Source organism: Achroia grisella, unplaced genomic scaffold, assembly GCF_030625045.1.
Source record: "Achroia grisella isolate CSIRO2021 unplaced genomic scaffold, CSIRO_AGI_Agris_v1 utg509, whole genome shotgun sequence".
Lineage (NCBI taxonomy): Eukaryota > Metazoa > Arthropoda > Insecta > Lepidoptera > Pyralidae > Achroia > Achroia grisella.
The window spans coordinates 371,867-388,960 of record NW_026712902.1 but is presented as its reverse complement, the minus strand read 5'-3'; the positions used below and the strand labels follow the sequence as shown (position 1 = coordinate 388,960).

Sequence of the window (17,094 nt, the reverse complement as noted above, 5' to 3'; positions counted from 1 at the left end):
TTATAAATATGCTAATTGTAAATTGTTTTGTTGAGTAAATATATTCTACATACTAGCTGTACACGCGACTTCGTCCGCGTGGAATTGAACTTTGTTTTTCTTTCTAAAATAAAAGTAGCCTAAGTTACTCCTTATTACATCAGCTACCTGCCAAACAAAGTCCCGTCAAAATCGGTCCAGCAATTTCAGAGATTAGCCGGAACAAACAGACAGACAAAAATTGTAAAAATGTTATTTTGGTGTATGTACCGTATTTATATTCATATGCATGTGGTAAAAAGCGATTATTTCAATATTAAATAATTGATAGATACACAATATAAGTCAAAAAATGATAAAAAGATAAAAAAAATAAATATTTAATCACTGACACTCCAATTTTATTTATACGTATATATGTATAGATATTAACTACGAATTAACCGTCCTGTCTCACGAAAATCTTACGCAATAAACAATTACTGTTACTCCTGCAGCAAAACTGTACAAAGTAACACTTATCTCTAATTGCTACCATTGTCTGTCGGTCTGCATGCCAGATAAAATTGAAGACGAAAAAATCCTAGTCACAAGTACCTATTAACAATTAAAATACAGGTCGTTAAATACAAATGTGTAAAGATAATTTGAAATTCAAAGTAAGTAATTACAGATCAGCTGAAGCATTTTTTTTGTTAAATTCAAATTCAAAAATCATTTAATAGTTAGATAGATAGATAAATTCTTTATTCACAATTACAGACACATAACATACGTGAGATACAGAAAAAACACGAATTAATAAAAGAAATGTAGGTGACTTTATGTGCCGCAAAAGTGAAAAGGTAGCACTTATTCAGGTAGGACATTTTAGCCGCTTATGAACGTCAAGTTTATTATATTATATTTTTAATTTTTCCTTCTGAAATACAGAAAAAACACGAATTAATAAAAGAAATGTAGGTGACTTTATGTGCCGCAAAAGTGAAAGCACTTATTCAGGTAGGACATTTTAGCCGCTTATGAACGTCAGGATTTTTACATTATATTTTTAATTTTTCCCCCTACCGTCTACCCTTTTGTTCCCTACTGTTTTAAAATGGTAAAAAGCGAAATAAAATTATAGTACTATGATACCCATTGGAAAAATATGTATGTAAGTAACTAGTTGTACCCGCGATTTCGTCCGCGTAATATAGTGACCAAATAATTAATTAATTATCTAACATTATAAAAGCTAAATAACAAAAAAAAACATCATTCTAGCTTCAAAAATGATGAATTTTTTTGCGGGTAAATAATAAGAGGTTGCTGGTCGAGACGATGTATATTACATATGATGATAAACTGACAATATGTACATAGAAATAATGATCTTATATACTAAATAGAAATAGGATAATGTAAGGTGGGGTGACACAGTTTAGATACAGCAGTGCCTAGTAGACAATATTGAATTTGTCTTACTAGGCATTATTAAATGCAATTATTATTTTATGTATCTAGGTGACTGTGTCCCATAAATTTCCATATAGAATTCCATACTATACAATCAACAGCCTAAAAAATAAGTTGAAAGTTTCTAATTTCAAAATGACTATTCTTCCATACAACCTTGCATCTATACAGTATAAAGTGGTAGATAGGGGAACCACTTACAACCCTTTTTTCACATTAAAAAGTAGCCTATGTTTTTTCTCAGGGTCTAGACTATCTGTGTACCAAATTTCATTTAAATCGGTTCAGTAGTTTTGGCGTGAAAGCGAGACAGACAGACAGAGTTACTTTCGCATTTATAATATTATGTATATATTTTTTTCTTTTTTTTTTTATTCAGGACAATTCACACAGCGCCATTTAGACCCAAGTTAAGCTAGAGCATGTGTTATGGGTACTAGATAACTGATACATATACATAGATATTTTTTTTTTTGTAAATACATACATATTAGACATTATAAATATATAATAAAGAGTAAGAATAATATAACAAAAAAGAAAGGAAAATAATTAAAGAAGTAGAGAAGCGGAAGGGGTGAGTTTTAAGGACAAAAAACTGTTTAACTCAATTTCCGGAAAAGTCAAATTTGTAAGTAATAAAAAGATCTGCAACTTCAAAAAAAATCAAAATATCTTTATTCATGTAGGTCTATTACAGACTCTTAGGACATGTCAAATCTACTATCAGTTCGGAATGATTTCGATATGAGAAGAACACCAAAATAACATTTTTTACAATTCTTGTCTGTCTGTCTATTTGTTCCGGCTAATCTCTGAAATGGCTGGACCGATTTTGACGGGCCTTTTATTGGTAGGTAGCTGATGTAATAAGGAGTAACATAGGCTACTTTTATTTTAGAAAAATGAAGAAAGAGGGAGAGAGTAATTTCACGCGGACGAAGTCGCGGGTACATCTAGTAATATATATAGAAAACACCCAGACTGACACAGATAATCATACTCATGAATACAAATATTTGTACCGTGCGAGGAATCGAACCCGCGACCATTGGAAGGCGTGCGAAACTACTAAGTTGTGGATACCTTTACTAGATGTGATTTGACATCGACAAAAAGGGACGGAAGTAATCTGACAAGTCACATGAAAATTCCATAAAATAACAACCTTATATGAATGAAAAACACAATTTAATCATTACATGGTGTAATTGAGCAAAACTTGACAAATTGTGCGCAATTATATATCGAAATTTATATATATAATTCATGAGAAGTCATTTTTAACACCATATTATTATTTTTATATAAATAGAACGACCGTTATAATGTTTGTCTTCATTATTGTGTCATTTGGTTACTTATACATAAAAATAAAATCACAGATGGAATAGATAGTAATAGAAGTATGATAACAATTTACCAGTTTCAGATTTTTTCCTTTATATTCACCTAATTACCTATCTGCATGCCAAATTTGAACTTCCTAGGTCATCTGGAAGTGGGTTATAATTTTGATCTATAGTTGATCAGTGATAAAAATGACGATTTTTGGACATTAATATCTAAATAACCGTTTGAGATATGTTTATGAAATTTGGAACACATATTTATCTCGCAAGTCTCAATATATGAACCGAATTTGACAAGTTTGTGTGAAAGAGTTTTTGAGTTATGAGGGGGTCAAAAGTGGCTCCAAATGGTTCGTGTAAATATACACACGGTGCTGCTTGCCAGTTTACTTGAAACTCGGCTTTGACACGCTACTGCGTTTCTAGATCTGTATAACATAGTATAAAACAAAGTCGCTGTCGCTGTCCGTCCGTCCCTATGTATGCTTAAATCTTTAAAACTACGCAACGGATTTTGAAGCGGTTGTTTTCAATAGATAGAGTGATTCAAGAGGAAGGTTTATATATATAATACACTAGCTTTTGCCCGCGACTTCGCTCGCGTTAATTTATCCCCTTAGGGGTGGAATTTATCAAAATCCTTTCTTAGGGGATGCCTATGACATAGTAGATTTTTTTTTTGGGTTGATAATGGAATGCTGCACCCGCCTGCGCTAACGGTTTACGCTGGCGGGGCACCAGTGGAGGATGATAAGATGAGCATGGGGTCAGGTCAGTTAGCCCATCGTGCAAATTCATCAGGAATTTAACACGATGGTTTCCAGGGGGAACCGCGTGGAGGTCGACCTGACATGGTACATTGCTAGCAATGAGGTTATCAATCCACATTACTAACAATCCCCTTCCCCCCGACATAGTAGATTTATGTATGCAAAGTCAGCTCGATCGGTTTAAAATTGACAACGTTTCATACAAACTTTCATCCCCTATTTTATCCCGTTGGGGGTAGAAATAATCAAAATCCTTTCTTAGCGAATGCCTACGTCATAACATCTACTATGTCAAATTTCACCTTTGAGTCCATATATATATATAGATAGATCACTATGTCAGTCACCTTTGAGTTATATATATATATAGATTCTTATTCTTCATTATTTTGTCATTTGGTTACTTATATATAAAAATAAATATATCCTCGATTTGAATCACAGATGGAATAGATAGTAATAGAAGTATCTGTATAACATAGTATAAAACAAAGTCACTGTCGCTGTCCGTCCGTCCTACCTAGAGTACCTACTACCTACTCAGAAATATTAAAGTAAGTGAATAACGACGAATAACAGTACTCAATAATAAACATGATTATATCAAACTTCTAGAACATACATTTTATGTTTACTAAATCATATTTATTGAGCAAAGTCTATTACTCACTAAACGATTACTTGAATGACGAGCGTGCATGGCAATAGTTGTTCATGCACGGGATTTTCATTTAATGTTAAACATAGACACCTATATAAGTAAACTGAATTTAAAAGCAAAAGAAATTCATTTCAGTTTCTTGCCTGGACGGTAGGGAAAAAATATTTTTATATTATTATTATAAAGAGTTATTAACATAAGTATTGCTCACCATTATTCAGGTCTTAAGATCAATTAGAGCTAATAAAAAAGTAACATAAATCGTTACAGTTCACAGACACTCATCTCATTTCCTAATCTAGAATAAAGCGTACTATCTGCTACGTATTTTAACAAAAAAACCTAGCATTATCTGGATGTAAGAATACAATAAATAGATTTATATTTTTTTCCGTTCAATTCCGGATCGCAACTATTTCATTCAAACGCATAATGGACGTTTAGATCGATTTTATAAAGTTTTACGATACACTCTATTAGATTAAAAACTAAGACAAAAATGTTAACGATTTTTTTTCCTCCAGAGCCTAGTTTCTTACCACTACCCCAGCTCTCAGACTAAAGTCGTATCCTTCAGACAGAATTGATCCTCTTGCGGGTTTGAAGTGTCCTCTGCTCTAACAACTGCTCTACTCTGATCTCAATATCGACTTCAATTCAATTCAGTTTTGTTCTTAATTTTTTTCTTCGGACAATTCACACAGCGCCATCTAGTCCCAAGCTAAGCAGTACTTGACAACTGATATAAATACATGCATACATTTTTTTTGTAAATAAATACATATTATACATAGAAAACACGCAGACCGATACAAACAATCATACTCATACAATACAAATGTTTGTACCGTGCGAGGAATCGAACCCACGACCATCGGATAGTAAAGCGGTGTGCTAAACCACTAGACCACCGAATTGACAACAAACTGAATAAATCGAGTGCATTGGTCTATCGATATTGTAATTGACTTATTAAGTTTTTGTTAGTTCATAGAATAAGCACGCTATACTGAAAGGTTACTAGTTTGTAATTCAAGATTACTAAAAGGTGTGAAACGGCGTATTCCAATGTTGATCAGTTAACAACGGTAACATCAAATAAAAAGATTATAGAATAGAATAGAAAATCATTTATTCAAATAAACTTACATTGAAGCACTTTTGAATAGTCATTACATTTTTTTAATCTACCGCTCATTCGGAAAGCTGTCTCATCACAAGAAGAACGAGCAAGAAACTTGCGTGTTGCTCTTTTAAATAATTTTATGATTACTTTACATTTTTAAGTTTTAGTGTGTGAATACAAACCACCAATTAGCACTAATTCAATTAAATACTCAAATAGATAAAATATTGAATATATAACCAACTGGTTAAACAATTAATAAGAGGGAATCAGTCATAGTGATTAGAGCAGACCAGTTCCTACAAGCAGCACCGGTTCACGAGTATGACGGATGAGCCAGCCATCACTGCGCTCGACCATAAGGGAGCCCAATGACCCGGCCCACCACGCCGCCACAAGTCTGGACGTTTTAGTGAGCATGACTACTCAAAACACTAGATCACGTAAAATCGTAATAAATTATAATCGTATTTAAAAATTTTCTGATAGTGATTGTTCTTTCACTACATTTTCCGATATTTCCTGCAGGGTTAACTTTATAGACGTTGTAGACGTCATCTCCAACGTGGAACAGGAGATTGTTAATAAAGGAAGGTAGTCTCCAATTGATTTGATTGCCTCGCACAACCACATTATGGAATCACCTTCCAGCAATGGTATTTCCGAACCGATACGATATTGAAACCTTCAAGAAAAGAGCTTATTCCTTTTTAAAAGGCCGACAACGTACTTGTAATTCCCCTGGTGTTGCGGGTGCTCATGGGCGGCGGTAATCACTTACCATCAGGTGAGCCGCATGCTCGTTTGTCCCCTGTGTTATAAAAAAAAAAAATTACTGGAATGGTGGATTCCACTCTCCACTCTCTTCCATCAAACATAAATTCTGTTCAAGAAGCCAGTTCTTTTATATTAATATAACATTCAATTGCAGGTATAACAGTAGGCCTGACGGTGATTCCTCAGGCGATAGCGTACGCTGGCGTGGCCGGTCTACCACCCCAATACGGACTCTACTCGTCCTTCATGGCCTGTTTTGTTTACACAGTCTTCGGCTCTGTGAAGGTGAGTATCTACCAGTATCTACACCACGATGCAATTGTTATCAATTCTTACATATAAATAAAATTGGAGTGTCTGTTTGTAATATTGATATAACCGATTTTACTACATGCATATGGATATAAATATGGTATATAAACCAAAATATTTTTTTTTACAATTTATGTCTGTCTGTCTGTATGTTTGTTCCGGGTAATCTCTGAAATGGCTAGACCGATTTTGACGAGACATTTTTAGGTGGTAGCTGATGTTATAAGAAGTAACTTAGGCTACTTTTATTTTACAAAAATATAGTTTAATTCCACGCAGACGAAGTCGCGGGTACAGCTATAATACATATAGCTATTACGTATGGTTAATTTATATTGCTTACTAGCTGTACCCGCGAATTCGTCCACGTGGAATTTACCTTTATTTTCCTCTCCTCATTAGATTAGCTACCTATTAAAAAAAATCCCCTCAAAATCGGTCCCGCCATTTCTGAGATTAGCCGGAACAAACAGACAGACAGACAGGCATAAAATGTAAAAACTACTAATAATACTAATTTCTTACTGCACCGAAATTTAATACATTTCTTTCTGACATAGGACTCTGCGATAGGGCCGACCGCTATAGCAGCTATCCTGACCAGAGAGAATCTGCACGGCTTGGGTCCTGAGTTCGCAGTTCTGCTCGCGTTTCTCTCCGGCTGCGTCGAGCTTGTCATGGGGATCCTTCAGCTTGGTATGTCTCTAATTGTACAATAACATATATATAATATTTTTTATAGCACAGGGGAAATGAACATGCGGCTCGCCTGATGGTAAGTGATTACCGCGGCCCATGAGCACCCGCAATACCAGGGGAATTACAAGTACGTTGTCGGCCTTAAGGGATAAGCTCTTTTCTTGAAGGTTTCAATATCGTATCGTTTAGGAAATACCATTGCTGGAACGTGATTCCACAATGTGGTTGTGCGTGGCAAAAAGTTTCTAGAAAACCTCGCTGTGGAATTCACATAGCTCTATCTAGTCCCAAGCTTAGGAAACCATGTATTATAGGTTTTTTTTTAATTTTATAGTATTATACTGCCTCTTCTTTTGTGTCGACATCCTTTTGACCTATTTTTTTTTTTATTTGTTATATGGGTATTAGACGACTGATATAAATACTTAGATATTTTTTGTATACATACATAAAAAACATAAACCGATACAAACTCATAGTCATAAAAGTTTGCACCGTGCGAGGAATCGAACCTGCGACCATTGGAAATAAAATTTTGTACTAAACCGCTAAACAACCGAGGTCTTATGTTTAAACAACGAAGAATAATCATAAAGTAGTCATCGACAAAAAAATCGGTTATAACCGGTAGCCAGGTAGCCGATGTGAGTGAAGTGGGGTGAACGACTTGTATATATAGTTATATGTATAGTACTAAATCAAATCTGACACCCGCGCGGTTTGTTAGTGTGACTAATCTAACTGTGTCTTGGGTTCCCAACCCAAAATTGCAAAACATGTATCTTTATAAAACTCTATTACAAAAAATATTTTACAAAATGGATGACATTATATATTGTTTTATTAATTAATCTGACATTAATTAATTAATATAAATATTTAAATGTATTTGTAGGATAGTGACATTTATAAATTTAATGACATAATTTTATATTAGACTAGCTGTTCTCGCGACTTCGTCCGCGTGGAATTTAACTTTATTTTTCTAAAATAAAAGTAGCTTAAGTTACTCCTTGTTACATCAGTTACCTGCCAAAAAATGTCCCGTCAAAATCCGTACAGCCATTTCAGAGATTAACCGAAACAAACAGACAGACCGACACAGAGACAAAATTTTTAAAAAATGTTATTTTGGTGTATGTACCGTATATATATTCATATGCATGTAGTAAAAAACGGTTAATTTGAATATTACAAAAAGACACTCTAATTTTATAATGTATAGACTAGCTGTGCCCACGACTTCGTCCGCGTAAAATGACATTACTTCCATATAATCTTTCATCGCCCCTTTCAACCCCCTACAACCCTTTTCCGAATTCAAAAGTAGCCTATAGCCTTTGTCTGGGTCTAGACCATCTGTGTACCATATTTCATTTAAATCGGTTCAGTAGTTTTGACGTGAAAGGGAGACAGACAGACAGATAGAGTTACTTTCACATTTAGAAATAGAAATAGAAATAATCTTTATTCAAATAAACTCATCACAAGCACTTTTGAATAGTCATATTTTGATTCTACCACTCATTCGGAATGCAGATTCATCACAAGAAGAATGAGCAAGAAACTTGTGTGTTGCTCTTTTGAATAGATGTTGTTTTTTATATAATAATTACAGTATAACAAGTAAGAGGCATACGATAATCAACATAGAAATCGCTACGCACTAATTATTAGTGTAATCAGATAATATTGTCAGTGCTATGGATTTTAAGTTTTTCTATAAAAACATTATTGTCGTTAACGAATTCTTCAATTTTATAGTAAGCTTTTTTGCACTGCGGAGCATCGTCACCGCGTCACTGTGTACTGATGTGCGTGTAGGGGGCCCATCTCAGCATTATGCCATGACAAAAGCCACGACGCTGATTTTCATTATATATATTAGTAATGATTAAGCCTGCAGGTTCGGTATACAATTTGTAATCTAGTAAAGAAAATATTGTATAAATTAAGAATATATAATTCAGAACCTCTCACGAGTAATACTGACTTACACTTGACCGTTTTTTTTATTTATCTATCTGCCATGACAAGTCCACATTCCGATCGTATGAAGTCACAATAAATACAAAGAGTGATGTATCATTGTTGATGGAACTTGTAACAAACAAGAGGCATGTTTTCAGTCGCTACATCCAACGGCTCTTAATAGGAGATGAGTTGCCGATTTCTATGCACCATTGTGTATATTTTACTAGCTACTCACCCCGGCTCCGCACGGGTGTAGGTATGTGTAATAATAATAATAATAATACTCTCCTTAAGAGGGGAGATGAGATTTTTTTTTTGAGGTTAGGAATAATATTAATCTCAGGACAATTCACACAGCACAATCTAGACCCAAGTTAAGCTAGCTGAAGTTTGTGTTATGAGTACTAGATAACTGATACATATACATAGATATATATATTTATTGTAAATAAATGCATATTATACATAGAAAATACCCAGACCGATACAAACAATTATACTCATGAATACAAATGTTTGTGCCGTGCGAGGAATCGAACCCGCGACCGTCGGTCGTAAAGCGGTGTACTAGACCGCTAGACCACCGGGGTCGTCATCGTGTAATATACATATAGACCTTCCTCTTGAATCGCTCTATCTATTAAAAAAATGGCTTCAAAATCCGTTGCGTAGTTTTAAAGATTTAAGCATACATAGGGACAGACAGTGACAGTGACTTTGTTAATTTATTTGTCTATGTAATGATGACTTCAGTAAAACACTAGAGCCTTAATTATGTAACGATGTTATTAACAACTAGCTGTACTCGCGACTTCGTCCGCGTGGAATTTAACTTAATTTTTTTTTAATAAAAGATTTTTTCTGGAATAAAAGTAACCTAAGTTACTTCTTATTGCATCAGCTACCTGCCAATAAAGGTCCCGTCAAAATCAGTCCAGCCATTTCAGAGATTAGCCGGAACAAACAGACAGACAAAAATTGTAAAAAATGTTATTTTAATGTATGTACCGTATTTATATTCATATATATGTAGTCAAAAACGATTATTTCAATATTACAAACAGACACTCCAATTTTATTTATATGTGTAGATTTATATTTGACCCAAAAAAAATAGTGCTGGTTGGTAGTTTGTATTCACATGTTTCGACTTGTAAATGTAAACTTACAAGGATTATTTAAAAGAGCAACACACAAGTTTCTTGCTCGTTCTTCTTGTGATGAGACAGCTTACCGAACGAGTGGTAGATAAAAAAAAATATTATGACTATTCAAAAGTGCTTAAATTAAGTTTATTTAAATAAATTATTTTCTATTCTATTCTATTCTAAAGGGTAGAGCAACTCAGTGAACAATTTGCTCAACGAGCAAAACACTGAAATTCAGTAGCAGCCCAGCGGTGATGAGATCGCGTGCAGCGACATATTCACTTAATTTAACTTAAATTTAACTCATCCTTAATAAAAATTATAGAAGAAAAAAATAATAAATTAAATCAATCAAAATATATATTTATATATAATAATATTAGTTTGAATATATATAAAGAAATTCTTTATAATAATATAATTAAATATTTCAACAATTAAAATTTTGGCACGTTCCGCGCTGTTGATTGCAAGGAGTGTCAAAGGGAGCTGTCAATAGAAATAACATAAAAATGGATCGTGCCGCGCTCCATCCAGAATCTATTGAAGAACCCAGAAACATACAAACCCATTTTCGAGTACGTTATATCAACTTTTCAAGATTTGTATCTACTGAAGACAAGTATTAGAACAAAAAAAAATATATACGAAAATATTACTGAAGACAATGGCTGTATGGGCTGAGTCCTTTTGCCTTTCCCTAAAAAGGGAAAAACAGAACCAAAAAAAAAAAAATGGATCGGATATATAAAATATATATATTATAAAAAGACAGTAATAGTTGAATAATAATTGTAATAAACTTTAAATGTCGTTTCTTTGTTTACAGATGAGTTATATGTGTGATTCATTATTTCAGAGCTAATTAATTGTAGTGTTATAAAATTAAATAAAACATTTCTTTGTTTACAGAGAAACTAATTTCAGTTTATTTTATAAAGAAACCCTAAAAATATCATTATATATATATCAATATAAATTCAAATAACTGTTGACGCAGACCAGCACCTAAGCGATCAAAGGCTCTCAAATAATAATAATAATTATATATAAATACTAGGAAATGTCTAGTAGAAAAAGTTTCATCTTTTTTTTAAACACCAGTTTTGATGTACAGACACTTGGGTACACAAGTGAATTGTTAATGTCGACGCGCGTCACTAGATGGCGCTAACATCGAATTAGACCTCGATATAGTTTCGTTTTCATGGACACTAGTAACACAAAATATCAAAATACATCTTTACATTTTGCTAAACCGTCGTAATTAAAAATTATGCAATTTTTGAAGATCGTATTATTGTATTTTATATGAAAATACGGTCCTATATTTTTATATGAAAATACGGTCCTATAAAATAAAATATTGGAAAGTCTGATAATAATTTCAAAAATTTCATATAATACTGGCTTAACTTAAAAAATATAAATATATAATTTATTACTGGCTTAACTCAGAAATTACAAATATTGGAAATTCCACTTTATAGCTGTTGAATTAAAGTCTAATTTCAAAAATTTCTAATATCTGAATTACACCAGTATTGTACTAGATACGCGATATGTCTACAATATATAAGCTGTGTGCGCGGATTTACCCGCGTCTGTTTATAGTCTGTTTTTAATCTCGAAGCCATATTTAACATTGTGTATGTTGCTTTTAGCAATTTTTATATAGCGATATAGCACTATTAGTATAGTAAAACTTTAAAATTAAACCATGATTTGACTAGTTTTGGTCCAATATATAGAAATAAGTCCGGAAATGCGTGAACAATAATTTTCTAAAAGAAATTTTGATTTAAGAGACTTGAAAGGGATGAAAAAATTAAAAATTAAGTTGAAAAATGCCATTTTTCAAAATAACTCGATAACGGTAAGACATATGAGAAAACGTTTCAAATAAAAGTTGTAGAGAAAAAAAATGCGCACAAAACATGTCCTCTTCATTTTTTCACTATCGGCTGTTGTTTAGGCACAAAAGTTAACTTTGACGTTTCTATTTTTCGGAAACAAAGACTAACCGCCATATTTATAAAAACAAATATTCATATGGTGTATTTAAAATATTTATCCGTTTGAAAAATAATTGTAGGTTTGTAGCTTAACACTGTAAAAATTACTATGTACGGAATGTATAAAAATGTATTTTTGTGTTATATAATACACTGAACATTATATCTAAAGAATATTTTTTTGATGAATTTATATTGAATATTTATGATTTGATTTGACAGTAATGAAAATGCTATAATTGTTAAGTAAATTTTGACAGTAATGAAAAACTACTATAATTGTAACGTAAATTTTGAATATATTAATGGTAACAGGCAAGATAGGAAAAGACTGAGGCCGATCCCACTGATGGTCAGCTTTAAAACTAATATTTACACCAGGCGTCTGAGCGCAACCGATGGCGACAAAAAAAGAGTCGATTAAACAAATCGATATAAAAAAAAAAATCGATTAAACAAATCGGTACAGACAGCAACTATACTACATGTATAAAAATTACGTGTCACGTTGTTCGTCCGCGATGGACTCCTAAACTAATCAACCGATTGCAAATTTGATTTGCACATTGTGTGCAATTTGATCCAACTTGAGAGATAGGATAGCTTACATCTCAATTTATAGTCGCAATATTACTTAACTTTAGCCACAGCAACGCGTGAACGCTCTGTTGTAGCCTATAAATTTCACGCGGGCACAGCCTCTGTATCATATCTGCCAGACGTCCCGTATTTCCCGGGATGTCCCGTATTTTAGGCTTGATTTAAGTCCCGCCGTGGGCCCCGAACCCTTCTGTGGTGTGCCTCGTTGCCTAAAACTGGGACATCTCAAATTAATAACCAAACGAGAAGCACTGAATCACTGGCAAGAAATGCCAGGATTAAAAGACCTAAACTTCAAAAGACCTAATATCGGGCTTCTCGACCAAATACTCCAATAGACTACTGCTATTGAGTAAAAACAACATATGCATGATGACTAGGGCCCTCACAGGATACTGCAAATTAAACAAGCATATGGCTAAACTAGGCCTATGCTCGATAAGTATCTGCAGATTCTGCCAAACTGAAGAGGAAACGCCGCTTCACATCCTATGTGGTTGTAGCCCACTCATGCATAAACGAAATATCTCCTTTGGAAAGTTTACACTCTTTCCCGAGGAGATAAAAACCATCGCTCCTAAGAATATCCTTCAATTCTTGTATCTGACGGGTCTAGGTAGCGAACTCTGAAAAGGGCGAGCACAATAGATCTATGTAGGTCGCAGTGCTACAGGTGCTACACATCTGACAATAGCCCAAACAATCCAATAAAAAAAAATAAAATAAAAATAAGTCCCGGCGGGATGGACTCTGTCCCGCATTCGAATCGAGCTGCATTTTTTATTATTAAATCGATCGATCTACGCTAGACAAAAAGCGTAAGCGTGAGTGCTAAATATACGAACGTTCAACGTTCGACCACTAATGTAATAAAAAGCGAGTTGATAACCGTCTTTTATTACGATTATAATTGTATTGATTTTTATAAATATGTTAAAACCAATAAAAATATGTTTAAGCTGACTTGCTCCTCAGAAGAATATATAAAAAAAAATGTTACTATATAATTTTGTTTTTATTTCTTCATCATCATCATCGCAGCCCGGAAGACGTCCACTGCTGGACGTAGGCTTCCCCCATAGATCTCCACGACGATCGGTCCTGCGCTGCTCGTATCCGATGCTTTCCAGCGATCTTGACCAGATCGTCGGTCCACCTTGCTGGAGGCCTTCCCACGCTGCGTCTTCCGGTCCGTGGTCGCCACTCGAGGACTTTACTGCCCCAACGGCCATCTGTCCTACGAGCTATGTGCCCTGCCCATTGCCACTTCAGAGTCGCAATTCTTCGGGCTATGTCGGTCACTCTTGTTTTTATTTGTCCCCGGTAAAAAACTAATTTGGCGTATTTTTTGCCCATTTAAGCATTTTTTTAAGTCTATAAAGGCTGAAAAAATATCTGCCTACTCTAATCATATTTCCTGGGGGGATTGTTAGTAATGTGAACTGATCATATTGCTAGCAATGTACCATGTCAGGTTGACCTCCACGCGGTTTCCCCTGGAAACCATCGTGATAAATTCTTGGTGAAATTATCACGATGTGCTAACTGACCTGACTTCAGGCTCATCTTATCATCCACCACTGGTGCCTCGCCAGCGTAAACCATTAGCGCAGGCGGGTGCACCATTCCAATATCATACTTAAAAAAATCATATTTCCTGATGGCAACATTTCCATGTTCAGGGTTCCTGATCGACTTCATCAGCGGCCCGGTGTCTGTTGGGTTCACATCAGCGGCTGCCATCATCATCGCCACCACGCAAGTCAAGGATATACTGGGCCTCAGCTTCCCTGGTGGAAAATTTCTGCAGGTAAGGCAGGCAATGTTTTACATTTGAAACCCGTATGTATTGAAAGAAACGATGTCATAAAAATTTACATACTACTCATTGCAAAATGGATGACATTATATTTTTTTTTTAATAAGCATAAATATTAACATTAATTAATTAATATAGATATTTAAATGTATTTGTGGGTATTCGTACTGTAATGACATAGTTTTATATTAAACTACCTGTCCCGGCAAACGTTGTTTTGCCTTAAAATAAAATAAAAATCTAGGGGTGGACTACCCCTAACATTTTTTTTTTAAGAGCTGTGCTCTTGTCGGTGGAGCTCCCGCCACCTTCCACGATCTTCTATCAGTCCCTTCACTGTTGATACGACACGACTCCAACTTTTTCTTTAACCTGCTTGATATAGCTGTGTCTCGGTCTTCCCCTTCCTCTCTTTCCATCTATTTTTCCTTCTATAATGTTGTTAATTAGTTCGTCGTGTCGTATCAAGTTAGTAAGTGTCGTATCGTTTCATCCCCCTAACATTTAGGGGGATGAAAAATAGATGTTGGCCGATTCTCAGACCTACTCAATTGGCTCACAAAATTTTATGAGAATCGGTCAAGCCGTTTCGGAGGAGTATGGGAACGAAAACTGTGACACGAGAATTTTATATATAAGTTGAATATGATTTAATTTTAATATTTGCATACCTCCATGGGGTGCTGCAGGTCATGTACTTATATTAGTTATTAAGATCCGAAACTACCATGTAGCAAGCAAATAAATAAATTATTATTATTATTATTATTTTGTTAGTTGCTCCTCACTACATAGTATAAAACAAAGTCGCTGTCGCTGTCTGTCCTTATATATGCTTAAATCTTTAAAACTACGCAACGGAATTTAAAGTATTTTTTGTAATAGATAGAGTGATTCAAGAGAGAGTTACAGATTATATAGAGTTAGTTAAGAGAAGGGTATAACTAGGTAGTTATACCCTTCTCTTAACTAACTCTAAAGTACTACCTCTACAGTAGTACCTACTCGCCCCGACTTCGCACGGGTGTACATATATTATATGTAAACCTTCCTCTTGAATAACTGTATCTATTAAAATGAAAACGCATCAAAATCCGTTGCATGGTTTTAAAGATTTAAGCATACATAGGGGCGGACAGACAGCGACAGCGACTTTGTTTTATACTATGTAATAATAAAATAATTCTGTATCTAATATTTGAAGCAAACACCGGTACATACGCCGAAATAACATTTTTTACAATTTTTGTCTATCTGTCTGTTTGTTCCGGCTAATCTCTGAAATATCTGGACCGATTTTGACGGGACTTTTATTGGCAACTAGCTGATGTAATAAGGAGTAACTTAGGCTACTTATATTTTAGAAAAATAAACTTAAATTCCACGCGGCCAATCGCGACTAACTGTAGTGGCTAATATAAATGATGAGTGGCTAATATATGATGACATGCAAATAAAGTTTAAAAGAGGCTAGCATTTAACAAATCACTTAATTCGTCCTAGTCATTAAAGTACGTGGTATTGAGGAAGTGATGTTCGAGAACACAAATCAGATGACAATCTGCGTAAATTGTACACGAGAGTTAGTTAATGGGGTACAGGAAATGGCGGTACGTATAAATAATTGAGTAAATACGTCTTAGCTAATGTTTTAGTCAGCTTATATGGAAATGAGTGGAGGCTGTTTGCATTTGTTATTTATGGTAAAGATGCGTTTCACTCGCCCTAGACTTAAGTGAGATCTTAGGAATCTAATTTTAGAATAGAATAGAATAGAATTTTTATTAACTCGTTTTTACAGTAATAAATAAGAAATACAAGAATAATTTACACATTAAAACGGAGTCAATGTGGGCCACAACTCAGCATAATGCTGGAAATAGTTTCCAGCGCTGATTTTCAGTTGGGCTCTCAGTACGGACGCGCAAATATTACAATTAAAAAATACGTATACATTAAATTTTAGTAATTTATTCATGGACACTATGCTGAAGATGCGTTTCACTCGTCCTAGACTTAAGTGAGATCTTAGGAATCTAATTTTAGTAATTTATTCATGGACACTATGCTGAAGATGCATTTCACTTGCCCTAGACATAAGTGAGATCTTAGGAATCTAATTTTAGTAATTTATTCATGGACACTATGCTGAAGATGCGTTTCACTCGTCCTAGACTTAAGTGAGATCTTAGGAATCTAATTTTAGTAATTTATTCATGGACACTATACTGAAGATGCGTTTCACTCGTTCTAGACTTAAGTGAGATCTTAGGAATCTAATTTTAGAATAGAATAGAATAGAATTTTTATTAACTCGTTTTTACAGTAATAAATAAGAAATACAAGAATAATTTACACATTAAAAAATTTATTAATGCAAATAGTTTCCAGCGCTGATTTTCAG

General features: G+C 34.2%; 1 protein-coding gene across 1 annotated transcript in view; it reads left to right on the top strand.

The window, feature by feature from the left end:
- The window catches only part of LOC131846248 (sodium-independent sulfate anion transporter-like), an 87,142-nt gene that overhangs the window by 42,266 nt on the left and 27,782 nt on the right, over positions 1–17,094 (top strand). Inside the window, exons 3-5 of the mRNA XM_059195510.1 lie at positions 6,278–6,408; positions 6,996–7,131; positions 14,554–14,681. Of these exons, the coding sequence (XP_059051493.1) occupies positions 6,278–6,408; positions 6,996–7,131; positions 14,554–14,681 (395 nt within the window). The remainder of the gene's footprint in view (positions 1–6,277; positions 6,409–6,995; positions 7,132–14,553; positions 14,682–17,094) is intronic.